Genomic DNA, 22,839 nt, shown 5'->3' with positions numbered 1-22,839 from the left:
CCATAATAAACATGGTAGGATGACTCTTACTGTGTCCATAATGCTGCTGAATGTTTCTGTTGGTGTCTCTTGTGTGATGGATCCTGATGAACATGAGTGCAGTTATGGCTCGTTCTCTTTGACTACAGTCAGTAGTAGTCTGGAAATTTGACTGACAGTCAGGTGACAGCAGTCACTAAGACTAAATGGTAGCAACAGTCAAGAACACAACTTAGAACAACTCAGACTCACTTTCCACAGACAGAAATAACATCCTGAGGTAGAGAGAGGAGAAAGGGAAAAAAAGCGTAACCTATCCGAACTGAGAATTAAAGGTCCAATGTGTCGGATTTAGAGGGCCCTATTCACAGTAGGTGACAGAAATGGAATATAATGTTCATAACTATGTTTTTATTTGTGTATAATCACCTGAAAATAAGATTCTTTATGTTTTTGTTGTGAGACTTCTATACTGACAGATGATCTTGAACCTCCATCTTTCTACAGTACTGCAGAACCAACAAACATTGACTCTAGACGGGGCCTTTCGCCACTGTAGGCAAACATACTCGGATGGTAAGGTGAGGCGAGGGGTATTCAGTTAGCGTTATTCATTATCTAAAACTTCTTCACTCGATGTCACTGAATCCTACACACTGGACCTTAAATGATATTTGTATTTATTTTATTTTGTATTCAACATCATTAAGAACAAAGAGTTTTCAGTTTTAGATCAGTCTCACTACTCTCAGGGAAGTACAGTAGAGTAGAGTTGTTTGAATAGACCCACTGTGCACCACCTTCCCTGTGCCAAACAGCAGACAAAGTTAGAAACTAACAACTAGTTACCAACTAGCAAAGTTTAATATGGACTAGTGAACACAGTCAAATAGATCAATAAACCAAAACAGAGAGAGTGAATACTGGACATTCATATGTGGCCAGAGACACATGAACGCTAATGCTAATCCGTGTCTAATCTGCTACATGTGTAAATAAACAGCTGTTTGCTAACATGGTTCATAACATAATCATTTACAGCTTGTTGCACTGCCCACATGAGGCACAAAACATCACTTGTGACAGGTTTGATGATTCGAACTCTAAACACGGTTCAGATCTAAAGCTTGATTAGACAAAATCATGATTCCAGTTATTGTACTTTCAATCGTTGAGTCCCAATTATTGTTTTTTACACCTTTAATCAAAGTCAAGTCGACTTCAGAATGTTGTATCTGGAGAGGAACTGTAGCATGTCAAATGTTTATGATGCTAAAAAAGAAGAAACCAGATACTTCACTGGTCATCCTAGTATTATAAACAGATCCCAGTGTTTTCTTTCTCAGATTATAGACATTCCCACACGCCCCCAAACACAGGCAGCATCTCTTATTATGGAAAACAAAATACCTCATGGTCTTTCTATTTCAGTGACACTGGCTCCATGCCTGGAAAACCAAGAAAAATTTGTTCAATTCCCTCGGAAAAATGCTTTTAAATAAATAAATCCAGTGTTGCTTTGAGGTCACTCACAGAATAACAGTGTAGTAAAGTGGGTTGTTAGCCCTTCACCTGGACTTTAACAGCCTCAGCTGAGACTCACAGTTAAAGACTCTGCCTATTTCTGCTTTACAGGCATTAAAGGAAGTTCAAACCCAGGGCATTTTCTCACTTCTAGTGGAAAAACCGTGGTATGATCCGAGGTATTTACTTTAAAATAGAGGACAGACGAGATAAGCTGGGATGCTGACTGATCAGTTAGAGGACAGGAAAGCGAGTGAAGATTTAAAATCAATATTTGGATCTTAAAACAACTCTCTAAAGAGTCAACCTGTGAGTAACTACTGTGTTATTTCAAAAATCCATACAGAATAACCTCATCAACTACAGCAACAGCAAACCCTGAGTCGTCAGCTTACAGCAGGTTTGCGGCGTTGCTGTACAGACATCGATTGTCCTGAAAAAGGTGAGTCACTGGATGAAACTGTCGCTGTCTGAGATCACGTGGATTGTGAAATGCTGGTCACCCACTCACTGGCTGTGTGGAGGAGGACCAATGTGCAGCTTCAGTGGTCCAGAGTTTCAACAGACCGGATTACTGAGCAGGACTAAAGTTTAGCTGTCCTCGCACACACACACACATGCCTGTGTGACTCAGCGCCCCCTGACTTGTGACAAGTGTGTGTATTCCGGTGTGCAGTTGAGAGTGCGGGTGTGAAATAGAACGAATTCTTTGCCATGTTGTGTCTTGTTTCTTTGTGTGTGTCTGTGTAAACTGAACTTGACCTCCAGTGACCCCTGTGGAAACATCTGGATTTTGGGAGAGAGGAGCGTCTGTAGGGGTCAAGGTCTGTCAAAGCAGCTGTAGAGTTTCCGGCTGGAAGGATCCAGAGGCGGAGCACGGACAGGAACATGAGGTGATACGTGAGCTGTTAATGATGTGGAAACGATCCTCGACTACAGCACCAGAGACCAAAAACTGGTCTTTATACAGTGTAGTTTTATAGTAGCTGGACAAATATGCAGGTAAAAGTTATGTTTTAGTATCAAATACTGAAAACACTTAGATTGAGAACATCCCAGTTGGGAATATGTCAAAACATCTGTGGAAACTTCGCCAATAAACCTCTAAATACAGTACTCCAATGTTACTTCCTTGAATGCACAAAGCTCTGCTCAGAGTAGTGTATGTATTTAGCAAGTTATCTGCTAATGCTGGCAGAGAAGTGGATGTTCTGTTGCATTCTGCAGTGACTATTCAGCCAATAGAATCCAGTGAATCCAAGCAAGGCCGCAGCTGTCGTATCTCTCTAGCCGCAAGCTACAAACTCCTCGCGCCGCTTTCTGTGGATCGACTTAAAATGATGCAAACATCAGATTTTCGGAGGTTTCGGACATTTGCTTCACCTCAAACTTGGAAAAAGTGTGGAGATGCAAGACGGGTCAGCAGTCAACATGGCTGTGTGGGAGAGGTTTAATTTCTGCCAGATGATTTGTGAGGTTGAGAAACATTTTGTATGATTCACAGCACCATTTTTCAGTACATCCTCAAAAAGGGCTGGAGTTATAAGTAAACTGTCCTCTATGTAGAAATAAGGCTGACAAAAGGTTGTGCTTGTGATCACTCATAGTTATATATGTCAATTTGTCATGCTCCATCTGCTACAGTTTGCTTGCTTCCAGTTAGGAAGTGGTGTAACAGTGACCTTTTAATCTTAAAGGGAAATGATTAACTCATGACCTCATTTTAAAAGACATAATTGTATCTTTAGCACCTGTGATGTTTTAATCGTTCAAAAAGTTAAGTTTGCTATCATGTGTAGAGAGTATAGAGACAATATCAACACTGATAATGGCCCGGGTGTTGTGTGTGTTAGCGGCTCGTTTAGTCTTTCTCACTTTCTCAACCAGTCGAGTTCAAGCAAATTCAAACTCAAAAGGAAATTTGTAACACAGCTCTCAGAACGTGACCCTCAACGATGTTGCAGTCCTTGCAAAATGCTTCCAAGCATTACTTCAAAGGTGTTTTGTCATTGTGCTAGGGTTGCAAAGGGGCAGAAAGTTTCCGGTAAATTTCTGGAAACTTTCCAGAAACTTTCCATGGGAAGATACACTCGGGAATATTCCAAATCAGAAACTCCCTGGAAAAGTGTGGTCCAGGTTCAGAAATCACCTGTGCGTGTAGGTAGTGTGGCCTCAATAGACCTGCAGTAAGCAGTGTGCTATGCGCATGTGATAGCAGATATTCAAGTGTACCTGCATAAAATCTGGTTGTTTTAGTCAAGATGATGCTAAAATATATTTTTCTCAACTATATTTAAGTTCCCTGTTAAGGGCCAACCTCCAATTTTGTAAATTCCCAGTTTATTCCTGTTTATTCCCATAACTTCCTGTTAAGACCCATGAAAAGTTTCCAACTTTGAGAATTCCCTACATTGCACTAGCTTCAGCTGTAGCTCTAATTTCAAATTAAAGGACAGTCCTATATTCCTATTTAATGTGACGACAGCTGAAGCAACATCTCGAATGCCTCACGATGTCCTGACAAAAACAGCACGTCCTGACTGTTCTGCGACCCACAGAGTACAAAAACAGACGATTCTTCTGTACACATGTGAGAACATGGTGAAGTGAAAGCTGAATGATGTTATTGGAACCATCGAGAGGAAGAATTAAGTTCTTTTGTAATACAAACAGTCCAAGATGCGACTGGTCGAGGTACAAAGTGAAGTCTACGTTGTGTCTCAGTCAAGGCACGGCAAATAAAGTGTCAGCAGACAAGAACATGAGACATTTTTAGCAGAAGATTGCTTGTTTTATGATCAACCTGTGAGCCCTCTTAGTAATTGCTTGATCATATTCAGCTTTAGTCATTACTTAAGATAAAAAAAAAAAAATCAAGTGAGCTCCGGGGGATACCAAACATAATCATGTCCTCACTTCATTCCAATTCCTGAAAAAGGTAGTGTGTGTGGCATGCCTGTCTACTTCCCTACACTGTTAAGACATTTCATACTGTATACAGGGATGCATGTCTTGAAGAGAAACCAAACAAATTCCAGCTGTATACATACTGGAGCAGAGCTGTAAACAGCCACAAGCAAGCAGCACAGCCGCAAACATAAAAATCCTCATTGTGATGAGATGCAGACAGAGCGTGGGCCATCTCTGGTCTGGAGTTTTATACTGAAATAGTAGCGAGGGACACACTGTGGACGTGTTTCTTTCCTCCCCGCTCGCTGCTTCTTCTACCTCGTCATGTCAGAGGAGCATGGGAACAGAGGTGTGACAGACAGGGGAAGTGTCTGTTTCCTATTATTCACTCAGAAATACCTTCACCTTCCCTTTCTGTGGCAGTGTTGTCATGTCGGCCCACCCGGGTTACAGGCGAGTTCAGTTCACACACAAATGCTGATGCGAAAAGAGACACAGCTGCCCAATGGACATCAGCTCAGGCCTAATTATCAGTTGTCACTTCTTTATATCCACTAAGGGACATCCTTGTTGATACCAGGCCCCAATAAAGACTGTAGCACTAACCTCTTCTGAAGCTGAGTCGAGAGCCCTCCGTGATCACTCAGTGGGCGTTTCAAACCCCGTGTGAGAAATACAGTCAGGCAGAAATTTCTCACATGTAGGCTTGGCCGCTAACTACTAGACTTCAAGATAAAAATGTGTGGAGATATGGCGAGACCGAGCTGCAGTGAACGGAGGAGGAGTGAAAGAGTCCTTGGAGGGAGACAAAGTGAGACAGGGAGAGGGGGAAAGGGGGTGATGGGGGCTGTGGACCGTATCTTTATTTGGGAGACATTGTTTTGGTTTGGGCAGATGTGGGAGCCTGAAGTGAAGCCACATTCCCACATGTAGAGACACACCAGCGCTCAGAGAGGACGATGGATTCGCATACGTGCTTCACACATATATATACTGCCCATGCACACAGGCAAGCTGTCACTGGTGACTGCTCAGTGCCTCAGCACAGGCCAGCGTGGCCAGGACGGCTAACAAAGCCTGTTTTGTTACAATCCTGCCCCGTCCAGTTTGTGTGAATTTCTCAAGCCTTCTTCGTCCTCCCAGCTTCAGCCGCACAACTCGACTAAGACAGCACTGCATATGAAGGAGCGTGCTCTGTGCGCAGTGTGAAGGCCTGCTTATCTTCTCAGCATCCGATATGGCAGCATGTCAATCGGCTGTTCTGCTTTCCACTCAAGTACTGAACTCACAGAGCACTTGATGGTAACTCAGTGAGTCATTGCTGTGACCGGTCAATAACCATTGCAGGACAACATACAGTAAATACTTATCAAAGAGAGATTGCTTCGCTCAGCTGGTAAAGCTTTGCAATTCCAGACATCCTGGTTCAGAGTCAGTTCAACATTAAGCCTAATGCACACTGTCCTCGAAAAAACCATAAACCTCTTGTAAACAGATGCAGTTTACCTCTTGAGTGTGCATGCCAGTGGTTAAGACTGTGTGTATACTGTTGAGAAATATCAACTGGTAGACTATTGAGGTTAAATTGATCTGGGTTTTCCCACCTGGTCAGGATTTCCCCCTTTCAAACACCTCATTCTTCTCAAGAACCAAGATGTGTTGGAAGTTATGAATCACATGCTCTAATTTTAGATTAATATCCCACACAGTAATCACCCAGTTTAAAGTCGATGATGTAGGTCTGCTGGTTTTATCAACGTGTGACCTTCAGGGCACTCTCGAGTGTGAAACAGCAAGACTCTGAGAATCTGGTGGCTGGATTGTTCCGTTCAGAATTGCCACCCAAAGTGAAGGGTTCAAAGTATCTCTGGTAAGGTGGAGTATCAGATCTAAAGGATCTAAAGGCAGTGATGCAGCGGTTGTACCTAAAGATGGAGCAAACCATCAGTCGTTACACATTCCAAGTACAATAATGATAAAAGTAGAAAGGGGTTGAACTTCTCTTGCCTTTCATTCTTTAAACAACTACTCCAATATTTGATGTATGGAATGTCCAAAAGTGTGTGGCATTGTCCATATTTGTATGATTCATCACATCTTATCCTGCTTGATAATATAAGCAGGTATGAGTATATTTGCTTGTAGATGTGGTTGGACTTTGTAAAAACAAGTTCATTTCAGGCATATCCCTGCCTCAGGCACTTCAAAGTCTGAGGAATTGTACTCCGCCGGAAAATGGTGGATTGCCCACTTCAAGGTTGAAGTGCAAAGTGATGGATGTCAGGGTCTTGTCCACGAGAGAGGGCGGTACTTATTGTGAAATCAACAGGTGGATTGGGACAATGATAGCGAGCAGTGTACTGGACTGTCATGGGAGTCCAGCTCCATGTCAGTCTTTGTTCTGATTCAAATCTGTGGTCAAGAGTCTTTGGGACATGGTGAGGAGTTCAAACATTCTGAATTTCTGAAGAGCTGCGGTTCCTTCAGCATCTGATCAATGCCTCTTGGATTACACACATATCCAACTGAAATGCAGTTGACCCAGAATACATTGGTGGAATTATACATCCCATTTGGCCTGGGAATGGTCACTAAGAGCTGGAGGATGTGGTTAGGGAAAAGAGCATGCGGGCTCAAACCACCATGACCTGGATGGAATAAACAGCAAAAAATAGATGGATTGGTGGACAAGTGTATTCCAAATAACAATCCAAGTGTGTGGTGAAATATCTAAACCTACAGAAGAGCTGATCCTAAACAAACACGGCTAAAATCTGTCTCCTAAGCCCTGACTATCAAGTACTCTAGCAGCTGTATTTGAACACTCTAGCAGCCACAGAGGAGGACATGACCACATTATTCCTGGACGTGGCCTTACACTAAAAATCAAGCCATACATCGAAGATGGGGCACAGACTCTGACATACTCACTCTCATCAGCACCACCCAAGCAAGGCTTCCATGTGGAAGCAGGCAAGATAATTAGCTCAGATCCAGTGTACTGGTAAATACTGTTATTTAAGACCCTGAGCTCAGCCAAGCAGAGCTGAATACAAGTCATTCAGACTAAGAACAGAACTGATTGATCAATTCTGAATTACCCTCTGCCCCATCGAATCAACTCTTCGTCCAATGATCCCTGCAAATTAAGATTTACCGAGCACTACAGAGGAGTATTTTACTAGTTTTTGGCCAAAGTCCATTGGTATGAAAGAAAAAAACTAGGAGAATGAGGCCCATGTTGAAAATAACTGTAATTATTCTTAAACTGAGCTAATGTTTTTCAAGCTATAACTCAAAATAGCTACACCAAAGAGATTACAGCTTTCCTTCTGCCTCCATTACCTAAATCTGGTAACAAATTTACCTTATTACATTAATCATACTTATTTTAAAGGGTCACAAATTGACTCGTAACAGCAGCCTCTTTACAGAAGTTCATGCAAAGGCATTATTTCTATGCACACAGCCCTCATTGGTGGCTAATACACGTGTGAAGACCTCAAATCTATTCTTCATTGTCACAAGATGCTTCAGAGATGGCACAGTTGGCATTTCACAGTCATTCTTGCAGTTTAACACGAGTACGTTCCATGACAAGTAATGACTGTGTTTTGATATGACGTCAGCGAGGGAGGGGTGGGTGTTAGTTTTCCAGCGTGCGGGGGAAGCACCTGGCTGCATCCTCCAGGCTCTACAGCAGCGGTATGACCCCCCGGCTTTCCTCTGCAGGGATTATGCCAGGCTAAATCACCATCCAAACCTCCATGAGAAGCCAACCCCCCCACACACACAATCACTCTGGGCTCTACAGTTTCATAATAAACACAGCTGACACTCTACCAGAAGAAGCATTAGGGAGACAAAGTAGTTCTCTATAATTTACAGCTCATTGCAAATTGCTTACAGTAGTTCCCCTGGCTACAGGGCGACATAATGCCACACGGTAATTCACACTAAAGAGAAACAATACATGATGCTGTAATAATAAGGTGAGCCCAATATTAACATTTAGGAAAATCAACATTACATCATCTTCAAATTGAGGTCAAATTACTGGCCTCTTCAAGTGGAAGAAGAAAGTCACACTTGAGTGTATAATACGTGGCACGCTGCACTCGACATATTTCATCCACATGAAGGAGTCAATGGGGGGAGTCCCCCCTCTAGATGGCCCCTGGCAGGCCCAGCTGCAGGGCTTCTATTACATGTTAACTGCCCATGTTGATAGCTCCAACACTTGTAGGGAGTCCTGAACTGTTATGAGAATGTCAAATGTAGCCACAGAGCAACAAGAGTGTGTAACTGCCCTCTGGCCAGTCGTTAAAGGCTGTAACCCAGTGTGTCACCAGTTCAGTGATTTAGACTGGTTTTACTGTGGGCTGCTGGCATGGTTTGGTCTTGGAAGATCAAGCCCGACCAGCAGCTGGTGTGATGTCTACTGATAGACAAACATCTGCAGTATCTGTTTATATGAAGTGCGTCACACCAACCATCTATACAGCAAAAAACTCAAATTTAATCAAATAAAACACTAAGAAATATAAAAATATTTACATTTAAGAACTTTTAAACTAAAAGATTTTTTAGCCCTGAAGTTACCTAATAAAACATTTAACAAATAACACTATTTTAAATCATGCGAGGAGGTGCAAAGTGGCCCTTCAGGTCTCTGATGCATGGATTGTGTGGGTGTCTCCATGCACACCTGCTAAACACACTCTCAGCCAATCACATAACTGGTCTAAAACAGCTGAACCAATCACAGTGACACATGGCAACAATGGCTCAACAAATTAAAATGTGTCTCTCCAGGAAAACATTGTTGTCTGGATGGTTCAGAGCGGCGTGAACACACAGCGTCACACCCACACGTGTTGTCTTTCTTTAACAGTTAAATAGTACAATAGTCTCAGCGTTATAATGGACCAGCCTGATGTGTGAAGAGGTGTGTGTGCGGTTGTTCTCTAGCAACCTGGTGTCGTTTGCACATGATTTAAAGAAGGTAAACACAGCAGAGGGCTGTGTGGCACTTTGACGTGGCGCGACACACATCAGAGGCTGCCGGTTTATTAACGTATTAATGTGTCGCGCTGCCTTCAGACGCTGCAGGGTTGTCATGAAGTAAAACAGATACTGTATGAATCACACATATTAATTTATAGATGAGTGCAGATTTACAGACATTCCTGCTTTAACCACATTAAACGGTGAGTTTTAATCTCGATTTAATCTACTGGGTGGAGAATGTTTGAATAAAATAACGTGTTTACATTTTAATCAGTTATTGCTGCACACTGGCTTTAGTCTAGTTTATAAAATGGCAGCGCAGTGATGTTGTGGCAGACAGACGTGGTTCTGAGATGTCCCAGAATACCATCGACTGCCTCATCTGAATGAAGCTCCCACCTGTATGTTTGTGGTTTGCACTGGGCACCAAAATACCAAGCAGACGAGCAGAGAGAATTTCAAGGCTATGAAAACACCAAACTGTCAGAGCGCTTGCACCACCACAAAAATAAGGCCTGCTATAAAGTGTGTAATGTTATTAGATAACAGTATTTAATCATTTTGATTTAGTGAGTCAAACATGAGTCACTGTGTCACAAAGTCTCGACTTTTTTTAATGTTACGTGGTATCTCAGTTTGGATTTAGTTAGTCAAACTTATAAAAAAAGAAGAAGAAAAAAAACCGCCTCACTGAGGAGTCACTTCCTGTATATCTGTGTCATGTGGCACTCCCCTTTAGGAGACCAGCAGCAGGTCCGAGGGTTAGTCTATTGACGCTAATCTGTGAACATGATCACAGATTATGAACTATTCTTCCTTTCCATAATCACTGACACTAAAATGATTTTTTTCAGACGGATAAATCAGGAGAAGAAAAAAAAAACATTGTTTGAGACCTGTCTGTCTCAGCAGTGACACAGATATCTCTTCTGCTGAATCTTTGGTCTGTTTCACCAAAATCACCTAAAACAACTCAGCTAAAACTTTCTGCCACGACGTTCACAACACTTCCAAACGAGGTGTGGAGATCAGGGAGAGGAGAGCACGGCCACTTAGGAGACAGGAAGTGATTGTAACGTGTTATCTTTTGTAATAGAGTATCTTTGGTATGTCATAACTCAGATTCATAAGTCATAATCCTCATTTAGCATGCAGAACTTTTGAATAAAAACTGACTTGGCATACCTTCTTTTAATTTTTTCTTTTTCTTTTGTCTTTTCTGGCATGCACAGGCTTCCATAGGAAAAACTTAAGTGTCATCTTCCAGACAAGCATTTGTCTTTATCAGCTGATGCCATCCTGTATCGCCATGATACATCGTTTGGATTTAATCATACAGCGCAGGATACAGAATCTAATTACTTTATAATGCCAAGAGGCTTTGAGAATCCTGCCAATGCTGATCCAGTGAAAAGCAGCAACCAGGTGGGAGTCAGGGAGGCCAACACTTCTGCCAGTTTCTGCTGCTGCATTCAAAAACATCAGCCCTATCGCATCAATCTTTTGTTATTTATCGTCCGGCAAACCATCCTTCAAGGTTTGGAATTGCATTTCTATTTATTGCTATAAAAAATAGAAACTAGAATGGTGCAGATGCCTAAATGGAATCAACAACCTGTCCCCAAAAATGTCATGACAATCCATTAGTGAGTGTTGCAGATATTCTGCTTTCAGAAAAACAAATATCCTCTTTGACGTAGGTAAAGACTGAAGTGGCCCTGAATCACATAAAGGAAACAAAAAGATGGATCGCGGCAATAAGACATTACTGCATGGAATGATGGAGTAACAGAGCAGTAACGCGGAGCCAGCATGGTCACAAAGAGCCCCACATTCAAACATCTGTCTGGAAACAGTGATGACAGCTCCAAACACACCACAGGCAGCCTGACAAATGTTTTTTTTTTTTTCAAGCTAGCAGGTTGACTGAATGAATGAGTGAATCAGTCCAATTCATTTGCTGATAAAAGCTTCTAAACCTTAAAGCATTCGAGTCTGTTCGGGACAATATCCTCTATTGAACTGCGCTGAGTCACATCAGACAGAAACTCATGGCAACCGACTCATCGCTGCAGCTTTTCAGCTGCTGCTTTAACTCCTTTTTTGTTCTTACTGCTTTCTTTTCATTTCCCCCTCATTAGGTGAACATTGAGCAGCACTAATGAGCCAAACACTGATATGACTCACTGTCATTATGACTCATAATGCTCTGGTGGAAGCCATAATTACTCCAGAAATGCAACATTCTCCTGGAGTGGATGGAAGAACCGTTCATAGAGTACAGTTCACACTGTACTTCTGATGTCCACTGAGAGGAGCAACAGCTGCTCAATCAGCTGCTCACGGATGCTGATAGCAAAAAAAATCATCATGACTTTTAATTTTTTGAAATATTTCATATTACATGACTCATCGTTTAGTTAACAATCTATGTAAGGAAAGCAAACAAGCTTCATTTGAGGAACTTATAAATGAATATGATATACCTCGAACACACTTCTTCAAATATTTACAGTTAAGGAGTTTTGTTTTGTTTTGATGAATAATTGTACAGGCAAGGGTCAGATATCCTTACTCTATAACATGCTGGTGAAAAATCATAAAGACTCTACTGAGCATAGGAAAACTCAATGGGTAAATGACTTTCAAAAAGATATCTCTGGAGAGAGGTGTGTTCGAGAGCTCAACTCCTAACAATAAATACCCATCTCAAAATGATTCAATATAACTGGATAATGAGAACTTGTGTTACTCCAGATAGACTGAATAAGATGAATTCAAATATTCTTGACAGCTGTGTTAAATGCAACGTTGAAAAGGGCACCTCATTTCACTGTCTGTGGGACTGTCCTGAGATACTAAAGTTCTGGAATGAAGTTTTAAAATGCATTTCTCATGACCTTGAATCCAGTACCCGACTGCCCTATACTTTGTATTCTTCATTTGTATCCAAAGGACTGTATGTTAAACAGCAAAGAGAGGAAAATGACTGACTCATGTTTAGTACAGGCTAGATGCTTGATTTCTCTTTTCAGAAAGATGTCAAGAGCCCTTCTATTGGTCACTGGCTGAAAGAACTATCAGCATGCCTTATCCTTGAAAAGTTAAAATACACATTGAAAAAGAAATCAGCCAAATTCAAAGAGATCTGAAGGCCCTTTCTTGCATTATTGGAGAACTGTGAAGTTGAGGAAACTCTGGAAACCTGAAGGTGATATATCCCTAATTGTCGATACCTTAACCATGTGACACTAAGCTGTGTATGATTATGTAATGTCGTTACCCAGTTCTCGATTTAGTTCGTTTTTAGTTCTGTCTTTTCTTTAACTATTTATTTTTCCTTGGGGGAGTGGATTCCTTTGACTGTTTGATGTTTTCTTAAATGTATTAAAATGTGATTTTGTAAACTGTTAAAACTCAATAAATACATGTCTATAAAAACAAACAAACATGACTCTTTGATTTCTTTTGATTTAGACAAGAAGATTACTGCACGTCGGTCCGTTAAGTCTAGAACTTGAGTCATAAAGTGTTGTGCCTAGCTCAGCATAAAGACTGTTGGTGAGAAGGGAAGAGCTAACCAAAGTTCAAAAATACACCTATTTGCATTGCTAAAGCTCACCGATGAACACTCTGTGTCTTGTTTCTTCGCTGCATACACAAACAGAGGTGAAAAACGAAAGTGTATGGTTTGTCAGGGGAGTTACGTGCTATTAATAGACAAAGTGTCAGACTAACATTTTCCTCTTGCTTTCAGTCTTTACGCTAAAATAGATGCATTTCCCAAAGTCCTGAACTGTTAAACTATCAATGATCATTCCGATCTATTACAACCAAACTTCAAGATTAGCCAAAATTGTTTAGAAGAATAAACAAAGAGGAAGGTGAAAGTAAAACCAAAACTCATCAGAGTCTTCCTGACCAAAGAATGAAATAAAACATTGTGGGTTAAGACTGCTGGCTCATCTCGTGCTTAGCCTGACTATTTAGCAATGTTGTCTTGTTCCCAGATCTTTGCAATTGCTTTGGTACCAACTAATAAAATGATGTTCACACATATAAAAAGCTAAGCTGTAATAAATTTCCTTTAAAATGAAACTTGGATAGCCACAAGTGAGAAATATTGGACAATGGTAAATGCTAAAGATAGTGTAAGAGAAGCATAAAGCAGAGCCGTGGGGTGGCCCAGTAGTTCACCTGGTGGAGCAAGCGCCCTATGTACCAAGGCTAAAACTCCTCGCCACAGCCCCCACAGTTCAATTCCAACCACCAGTCTCCACATTTCCTGTCTGCTTCAGCCTTCAACTGTCCAATAAAGGCGAAAAACCCCCAAAAATATCAACCAAATGAGAGGCGTGAAGCTGGAGGACTGACTCAGTAATGACAGTTAAACAGCCATCATAAGCTGTTAGCAGCAAAACTTCCACTGAGCTAGGCAGAGGTGTGTTTTGTTGATATAAGTGAAAGTTTCCGTTTTAGGAAGTCTGTATTATTTCTTCCTTCAGATTATACAGTCTAACTCTAACGCAGCATCAAGTGTTGTCTGAGAAACAGTCTGACGGTGTGTGATGCACCAGGCAGCAACAGGTTCTGAATGATTCATTCTGTTTGGAAGAATGGAGCTGTTTGTAGAACCAAACCACAAGACTGAAGATGACAACAGAGCCCAATCAGAGAAGCATTGTTCCCTGCCAGCTCTACAAAATCCCCATCGAGCTGACTGAATTCATGATCATTTGTCGATCGCCGACAGTGATTTCCTTACACATTGGTCTGAAGGAATTACCTGAATGAGGAAGTAGAGTATTTCATTGTTCACTGTAACATTCATCAACCTAGAGATTATGTACACATTCAAGGAAACCCCCAGTTTCATTATTTGTAACTCAGCCTACATGACGCAGGAAGTGAATCTCGTCATTTCGTCTTGAGGGGAAGGAGGTAAATACTATCAGCCAGTAATCACATATCACAGTTATGCATGTTGACAGATATGCAAGGAAAACTTCTGAGGCTATTTGGGTAGCGTTCATGCATATTAAATTCAAATTCTTTCAATTCAAGCCTCATAAAGTAGATTGACTAAATCATTTTAAAGGTCCGGTGTGTAAGACCTACAGAGTGTGGCAGAAATGATTGATAAGCATGACCTATGTTTTCATCAGTGTATAATCACATTAAAATAAAAACTGTTTAAAAAATAACAACAGTTTTGTTGTTAGCTAGGACCTCATCCATCGTATTTGAGCTGCCATGTTTCTACAGTAGCCCAGAATGGACAAACCACTGACACCCTGTTTATATTAGGTTTCAGGGCCACACAAGTTTGTCCTTTACGTTAGGAAAGAGTAGGTGAGGCGAGGGGGTTACAGTCAGTATCTACACCTCTAGATGCCATTAAATCCTATATATTGGTCCTTTAACTTAAGGACACCCTACTGCTTTCACTTTATTGTTTAAGCTAGTAAAGAGGACCTTGATTGAAGATGATTTTGTCATTGACAGAATGTTAATGTGTTAGAATTATTATTTTAAATCGTTTACTGTCTTAAATGAACTGTTGTCTCTATTGTTACTGCCATCTTTGTCTGTAAAGCATCTTTACACACAACAAAATGTTTGTTTATGTTATATTTTCACGTTATATATAAATGAGTCTGGTTTCATTCAAGTATCAACATCATCATCTGCCTTAAAAGTCAAGTATCTGCCAGGTTCTCGCTGATATTAAAAGAATATCTTGACATTTGCTTTCTGGCAGAGAGTTCGCTGACAGGATCAATACCACTTTGTTTTGTCTCTAAAATACAACAATGTTCTCCTCACACAATGACTGGTAATGAGGAGGAAACGGCTACAAGACAATCAGTGCATCAGGACTCAAATCAAAACTGTAACTTCCTCAGAGACGCTCACATGTATGAGGTGAAACTGGTCTCAGTTAACATCTGAATAGAGCTGCGACGGCCCCTCAGCCTGGCAGAACAGGTAGAGCCGGGGCTGATGGTGCAACTGTCCCAACGAAGCAGATCAGTGAGCCTCCACACAGTCCTCGCTGGTTATTTTTAGGAGGTTCCACTCGAGTGGAGAGAGCAGCTAGAGTGACAGGAAAGGTGGGTTAGTGGTGAGAATATAGATCTGTACCCACAAGCCCACAAACATCCGGTACGAGCGGATAACCACAGAGGCCCGTTTTCCCCCAATGTGACTGAGGAGAATCTCTCCAAGATAAGTCAGACCTAGCATCAGATAAGCGTGTTGCTGCTGCTTATTTTGGTCTAGCTTCAGGCCTGAGCCCTTATCGAGCTTCACATCAGTGTTTTATAAAACGTGTCCATACACCCGGCTGAGAAAGCAGACGATGCTTTAGTCCTGCATGTTCTCTATCGCCTTGAGTTTCCTGTCTGCAACTAACCACTCTTTTCTCTCGATTACCTGTGTGCTAGTTTGACCTCAGAGACAGCAGCTTGAGAAAAAAGGTTCACTTGAAGCTCAGGGGGGGGATCTTTTAGCATATTGTAATTCAAGTGGTCTGAGAGAGACCTCTGTGTTCAGGCTTTAGAAAATCTAGCCCGTGACGGGAGACATTGGCCAATCACAGGTCTTTTCAGAGAGATGCCGCTCCTACTGGCTGTTTTACAAATGTAGATGACCCCTCAGATAGTGACATCAATGGCAGAGAATCCTGAAGATTCTAAGAATTCCTTTGCCAACAACTGTGTAGTACAAAACACATGAGAACACGCCGCCCTGGCTCCAAACGGGGCTTCAGGTTCATTATGTTCCACGAATCAATGAGTGGCAAAAAGACTCTAAAGCCTGGAGCTGCCAACACACCTGAGGGCATCTCTGAGAAGGCGAGTTGCAGCGACAGGGACGGGGTCTTGGTGAGGCTCATGCCGTGGAGAGCGGAGCCTATGAGGTCAAAGGTAGGAGGAGCATGTGGTTTTGCTTTCTCTAGACATATACTCCATCCACTGAGGAAGACCACGAGATGCAACTCTAACTAGAAAAAAATGATTTGACTCATCTGTATACGACATGGTAGATGGAACGACAGATCATCATATATAACGGAGATCAAGCTTCAGATCACAATTTGACGGATGGAGTTTTTATGAGACATTTTGGAGAAGAACACTTTTGTTTTCATCTTGTTTTTCTCTCAGACCGAATCCCACGACACAAACTGAGCAGGACATTGTGCAGTTATAAATACACGTGTCTCTGGTGGCAGAACTATACATTAGAGGCACTGATCCAAACATTCCTAAGACATAACTTCAGTTCATTCCAACAGCAATGTCTTCTTACTCATTGGCCGACATAAAAGCCAGTGTTACGTCTGAAACAGGATCAGAAGATCCACTTCACAAAAGCAGAAATGCTGATCTGCTACCACGAGTCACAAATAACCACCTGATAATGCCACTGTGGACCTCAGAGCTCTTCCACACTTCCTCTGAGTGGATGCTTGGTGAAACCAAGAGTCTCTCTCTGCTCCCTGCACCACCCCGCTGCCCCACCCGGCAAACTCCATTCCTCAGACTGCTCTGAAACGATAAGAGGGTGTCTAGCTCCAGCTCCAGCTCGGGGGGTCACACAAATCATGTTTCTCACGTTCACAGTGAAGACGTGATAAACGTGACAGCAACGGTGCCATAGCCGAGAGAAAGAACGCTGGCGTGGTGCCTGTCCCTCCTGGATACGAGCTGATTACAACAAACTGTCAGAGAACAGGACACACAGACAAACAAGTTTCAAAGAAAGAGGTGTGTGTGTGAAGAGAGTGGAGGAGGCTGGGTGGAGAGGGGAGACAGAGAGAGAGAGAGAGAGAGGGCAGCATGTCCTGTGCATTCATGCACACACACACACACACACACACACACACACACACACACGAGACCTGAGTATCTGAGTGGAATGTGTGTGGAATGAGGAAGTGTGCAGCCTCGGCCAGGCTGGGAAGGTTAGAGTTAATCTGATAAGCACAGCACGGGAAAAGCATTCATTAGTGCATCTGTCAATGCTGTCTTTATCCTCAAGTGTGTGAGTGTGTGTGCCCTGACCCCACCACCCCCTGTCACCACACACTGTGTGTGACAGAAGAGAAAGTTTAAAAAAAAAAAAAAAAGGAGATCAAAAATCATAGAAACAAAAAAACTTGATGTGATGAAGGTCAGATCATCAGGGATGAGATGTTTCTTACCTCCAGGACTTGGACGTAACTGGAGGGGAACCATCCCCTGTCTCCATCCCTCTCCCCCTCCCACCAGCCTCCGGGCAGAGCCTGGACCACTTTAATAATCTCCCCGGCCTCGAAGCTCAGTCCCTGCTGGTGCTGCTCCCCGCTGAACGGGTACAAACTTCTGCAGTAAGATCCAGACATCGCCAGAACAACTTGTGTTATACGCGGACCCTCCCCCCGGGCTCCTCCGAGACTAAATCAACTTTTTAAAACAAGAGAGAGTTTTTTTCTTTTCTTTTTCTTATTTGTTAGTCCGGGTTTAGAGCTCGTGTGGGTCAAACAGAGAGGCGCAGTTAAAGTTGAAGTGGAGTTGGTGAACAGGTTCTCCTCCTGCTGCCGCTCTGCTCCTCCAGCCTGCTGCCAGCCTCAGCGCTCTGTCTGCGGGGGGACGACACCAGACCTGCGGCAAGCTGCGAGCAGCGGGGCGGGGACACAGCGGAAACTGAATGCGTCCGACTTCAAAATAAAAGCACAATGTTAGTAAACAAACCAAACGCTGTCTTGGAAGCTATCTCCATGACAACCGAGTCAACTTGCATTTACCGAGGAAGACCGTGAGCTATAGTTGAAAGCTTCTAGCTAGACTTACAAAACAGTAAGTGGAGCTGGAGTTTAAACGTTTTTTTGTCAAACTATTGCTAAAGTTTAAAAGGCACAACCGTTTTTTAGTAAGATATTATTAGTAGTAGCAATTGTAACCTATAAGTTCTAATTAAAATGACTCTTATGAAAAATTAATTCAGCAATAGCAGCCATAGCAGTCCTATAGCAATATCAGTAAGCACATTTTAGTGTCTGTCATTGTTCAAATGTATTTAAAGCACTTAAAGACTGGCTACCTGTGTGTGAAGTGTCCAGCTATACAAATATATATTTAAAATACTGTGTGTGTATGTCCAGCAGTATATGCCGTGTGTCAGAATGACTGCCAGTGTATTTTTATTTGTTTTTTATGCATAGCGCCTTTTTGAGTTTTAGTTTGAAAGGGTTTACCGGAAGTGGCGTCTGTTATTGTAGTAAACTTGACTCGTCGACATTTGCAACTCCCCTCCAGCTCTTCTTCACTTTTGCGTTCACTGATTTTCTGTTGATGATTTAATGTACCAACGTTACCGGGCTGGTTTTATATTTCTAATATTTCTCATTCTGTTGACTTTATCTTTATTTATTCATTTAGTCTGCGTTATTATAGAACTGATATCACTTGAAGTCTTCTCTGAGGCGCTCTGTGAAGGTGATGATGATGATGGTTGTGTAGTAAAATAACTCTTGAGGGAGGATTGGATGTCATTTATTTTCCAAACTGAATTAAAGAATGTGAATATAGTTATCTTCAGATGCTTTGGTGTCATTTTATTTCACCGCTGAACACTTTCATGAGATCTTGTTTCTTTATTTGCAATCTTTCATTTCAGATGAAACAGTGAAATGTGGCCAACACACACAGAGCTTGTTAGTTCCTCATTTGCTCTGTTGCTTGGTGTTCTGACACGTCACTGTTTGTTTTTAGCCAACACATATCACAATAACTCAAACCACAAGCAAGTGGGGTTTTTTTCTTTCGTCCTAGGAAAGCAGGAAGGAAGGAAAGAAGGAAGGTAGCCTTGCACACACATGAAGTGAGTAGTTTGAGTGCAGTATTAGCACAGCAGGAGTTCTTAAATGGAGGTTTATCCAGACTCTATTTTTCCATGATCTAATGTCTCATACAGAAATGACACAGGCGCATTAAAGAAATCCCATAATACATTCATCCTGGGGCTTTTTATGGTCCTGTTCTTTGTTTAAAAGTCCTGTATTTCACTCTGTATATTTGTGGTTTATAGAACCAAAAACCGTCTCAGTATAGTTTAACAACTCGTCTCTCACTCTTTTCTCATGCAAGTTTTGTGTTGTGTCTTCTCTCATTACTATTAATGAGCGTCTCTTTTGATTGGCTGATTAATGAGTGACACACGTGGCTGAGGGTGGGCACTATATAGTTGTGACATCACAATCTTGTAGTCTTTGTAGACTTTCACTTTCAACAATATGGGACCTTTAAAAAGTTTAGATTATTGCTCTAATATCTAAGGAATATATCTAAGGATTTTTGGATGATTTGTACAAATAATTCAGATGGATAACAATAAATATTCTTTTGTTTTGTTTTGAGAGTGAGCTGCATGGTGACAGGAAGCATCAGAATGATGCAAATGGACATCCTGCACACACACACAGACACACACACTGTGTCAACCTGAGGGACATCTTCACCTCTTTGTACCAGGTATGTGAAGTCTTCATCATTATCTTCATCGAAAAAGAGATGCTGTCATTCTTTACAGTGAGGTTACTGACTGTATTTTTCCACTAAATGCTGTTTCATTTGAACTAAATCTATTCGGCCTCGTGCTGCTGTCATCCTCACTTCCTCCTCATTGAAATGTGCTACGAGTTACACGCTTAACATTTCATCTGAATCTCTAAAGGTGCCTCCTGTTCTTCTCCAGGTGTTTGACCTCAGTTCAACATGGACACTGACTTCATTCTTGAGGAGGTCGTGTACATGAGGCCATCCTCGTTCTCAGACAAAGAGCGGTTGCGCTACAGAGCAGAGGTCAGTCTTATCACTGTAAATGTAAAGATGCATTGATCATATTAAAGCCAGGTGGTCCAAACTGTGAATGTGGGGTTCTGTCTTGCAGAAGATGCTCATGAGGCAGTTTGTGCTCATGAAGCAGAAGCATGAGATTCCCTCTAATTTATCTACTATAGATATGAAGAAGTGGCTGCTGGGTGGAAGAAGCTTCCTGGAAGAGTGAGTCCACGCTGACGTTTTAGATTAAAGCTCACTGTCGATGCAACAGTTTGTCAACGTGGATCACTAAATCTTTCTTATTCTCAAAGGTTTCGGGAAATAGCAGAAAGGGCAGACGCCAGGAAGCTCCTTCTGGCTGAACTGGTAAATACAACCTACATGTGATACAGCAAATAGAAGTCAATTTAAAGATCGTCTATGCTTGCCAGGTACAGACTGACGGCAAATCTGAAGTCTTCCATCTATGAGTTTGTTAACACAGGCTAACGTTAGCCACCAAGCTACCAGTCATACCAGACCAACTAAGAGTGGAGAGAGTGCTTTTTTATTTTAAATGTAGCTTTGAATTTGAAACATACTGGATGTGACGTCTCTTCTGTTAAAACAAACACAGCCTCACTCTATAGCCATGATGGTACACACATGAAGCAGCAATAAATTACCACTGAGGGGCACCAGAGAGGGACCTTTAAATGTATCATTATATCATAACCGTATGTCGTATCAGTGACACATTAATGTACAGGAATTTCCCACAAAGGAACTGATTTCGTAATTACAGGGAAAATGTAGGCAATATTCAATTTGATTTCTGTGGTAACAAAAGACAGTCGTTAACATAAAAAAACAGCAAACCTGTCTCCAGACCCTCCAAATAAATACATAAACATAGCCAGCTAAACTTTAATAACTGCCTCAGAGCCATGTTTGTCCCACTTTCTTAACTGACTAAGTGACTAGGTCATGATTTATAGATCAATTGTACGCCATTAATTAGAACTTTTGGGATGTTTTGAAAATCTCTCTTACTAGTGAGATATTAATAGTCAAATCAAAGGTCCTTTAAGGACTAACTTAACATCCAGCTGTGCAGAATTTCACTCACCTCTCTGGGTGAAACTATCAAGTCTGTTTCACCTTTAACCACAGCCATCGTCACTGGCGTGGTCACAAGTGTGCTGTGTTGCACCTGTAACCACACCCATTAGTGATGTCACTGTGTACTGACACACCCAGGAGTACACTGCTACATCAGTGCAGCAAGGTGAAGAGTAGAACTTCAGAGCTAAAGACCGTGCTTCTGTCAAGTAACAAGTGTTGTCTGCAGGCTTGGATCTCAGCGAGACGCCTCTGTGTGAACCAGCTGGAGAAGGAGGTCCAGGAAGATCTTCAAAACGAGGAGCGCCTTTCGCTGCAGTTCAGAAGAAAGGTAACCATGAGGTGGAGAGGTGGAGTTACTCCTTCACCATCCTACAGTCACTCACTCTTCTTCTCCTTTTTATCTTTTTACTCTGTGAAGGTCACATTGGAGGGTCTTGAGATGTTTCTCTCAGTCATCTGCCCAAAAGCACAACAGGATGTTCAAGCCTTCTTCCACCAACTGTCCAAAAAGCTACTTGACACCACCACTAGCACTCGCACCGGCAAGCGTACCAAACTAGCTCTGTTTGCCAAGTTTCAAAGAACCACTGCACCTTTAGTGCCACAGGTGGTGAAAACTGCTCTGGAGTTCCTCCTGCATAAACCAGAACCACTTGTTGAGGTCAGGACCTCCCAGATGGCGGGTGCAGCCTGCAACAGTGGCTCCAGTTTGGCCTTCATTCTGAAAAGTAGAGCCAAAGCTGCCAGCCCTCAGATTGGCAAACAGCTGGCTGACACATTAGGAACATGCCCAAGTCTGAACAGGACTTTGACTAAAGCTCGACTCCTGAGTATCTGCACGGCAGTGGCCTTTGATATTGTCAAAGCCATTTACAAAAGATTTTCGGACCACTCCAAAACCTTCCACATAATGGACTTTGACGGAAGCTTTATCATTGGACCGTACGTCATTTGTGCCATCCAGGACATGGACGACAGAGCACGACATGCTGCAAACAGACGTACTCCCCGCCAGGATAAGAAGAACTGCACGGTAATAAGAAAGAACCGCCATACTCCTGTTTTACCACATGATTGTTTTTCAGAAGATCTTCTACTGACCGTGTAGAAGATACAAGCTCTGTGTTTAAAGTTTAACATTCATGAGTGGTTTTTCCAGGCTCCAGAGGCGTGCAGTGTTGTGGCTGCAGAAAAAAGTAGTGAGTTGTATTGCTTTTCCAAAACCTTATTTAATTTGAGACTTACTGTACATTATACTTCTGCTAACACTTCAGTATTTTTGTTTATTCCAGATGAAATGAAGGACAAAGAGGAGAAGCAAGGACTGTTTCACTTCTTCGGTCGAATGTGGAAAAAGATGATGCGTGTGTCCACTGAGGAGTGAAGCACACCAGCTGCTCGCTACACTCTACTCGCAAATCATATAATTTAATAAATTAGAAGCAAAGAGTATCTATATGTTATTGTTTACATATTCATTTTAACC

The 22,839-nt window shown here is 42.0% G+C and overlaps 2 protein-coding genes across 6 annotated transcripts in view; one reads left to right on the top strand and one right to left on the bottom strand.

The window, feature by feature from the left end:
• The window catches only part of gas7b (growth arrest-specific 7b), a 64,324-nt gene extending 46,262 nt beyond the window's left edge, over nucleotides 1-18,062 (bottom strand). Inside the window, exon 1 of one of the 2 annotated variants that reach the window (XM_010731508.3) lies at nucleotides 17,633-18,062. In XM_010731508.3, coding sequence (XP_010729810.1) covers nucleotides 17,633-17,812 — 180 coding nt within the window. In that variant the 5' untranslated portion in view covers nucleotides 17,813-18,062. The remainder of the gene's footprint in view (nucleotides 1-17,632) is intronic. The other variant, XM_010731509.3, reaches the window with a different exon arrangement.
• A 189-nt stretch (nucleotides 18,063-18,251) lies between these two features.
• On the top strand, nucleotides 18,252-22,803 carry LOC104919479 (uncharacterized). 4 transcript variants are annotated; one of them, XM_010731510.3, is made up of 9 exons: nucleotides 18,252-18,266; nucleotides 19,827-19,940; nucleotides 20,164-20,270; nucleotides 20,359-20,471; nucleotides 20,561-20,615; nucleotides 21,580-21,681; nucleotides 21,772-22,386; nucleotides 22,513-22,552; nucleotides 22,646-22,803. In XM_010731510.3, exons 3-9 carry the CDS (start codon nucleotides 20,184-20,186, stop codon nucleotides 22,735-22,737), a joined length of 1,104 nt encoding a protein of 367 aa, XP_010729812.2. In that variant the 5' UTR covers nucleotides 18,252-18,266; nucleotides 19,827-19,940; nucleotides 20,164-20,183; the 3' UTR covers nucleotides 22,738-22,803. The 4 variants fall into 4 exon arrangements, with proteins under 4 accessions (XP_010729812.2, XP_010729814.2, XP_010729813.2 ...); XM_010731512.3 differs by lacking the exon at nucleotides 22,513-22,552 and having other exon boundaries at nucleotides 22,646-22,760; XM_010731511.3 differs by lacking the exon at nucleotides 18,252-18,266 and having other exon boundaries at nucleotides 20,143-20,270.
• Nucleotides 22,804-22,839: the final 36 nt, after the last annotated feature.

This window comes from Larimichthys crocea, chromosome XVI (genome assembly GCF_000972845.2).
Source record: "Larimichthys crocea isolate SSNF chromosome XVI, L_crocea_2.0, whole genome shotgun sequence".
NCBI lineage: Eukaryota > Metazoa > Chordata > Actinopteri > Sciaenidae > Larimichthys > Larimichthys crocea.
Note: the sequence above shows the minus strand (reverse complement) of the source record. Positions and strands in the feature narration are given on the sequence as shown.

Bases quoted from the DNA above. Each gene is read 5' to 3' on its own strand.
- LOC104919479 (XM_010731510.3), top strand. From the start codon at position 20,184: ATGGACACTGACTTCATTCTTGAGGAGGTCGTGTACATGAGGCCATCC. The intron at 20,472-20,560 runs GTGAGTCCACGC...TTATTCTCAAAG, and splicing joins GGAAGAAGCTTCCTGGAAGA to GTTTCGGGAAATAGCAGAAA. The intron at 22,387-22,512 runs GTAATAAGAAAG...TGGTTTTTCCAG, and splicing joins AGGATAAGAAGAACTGCACG to GCTCCAGAGGCGTGCAGTGT.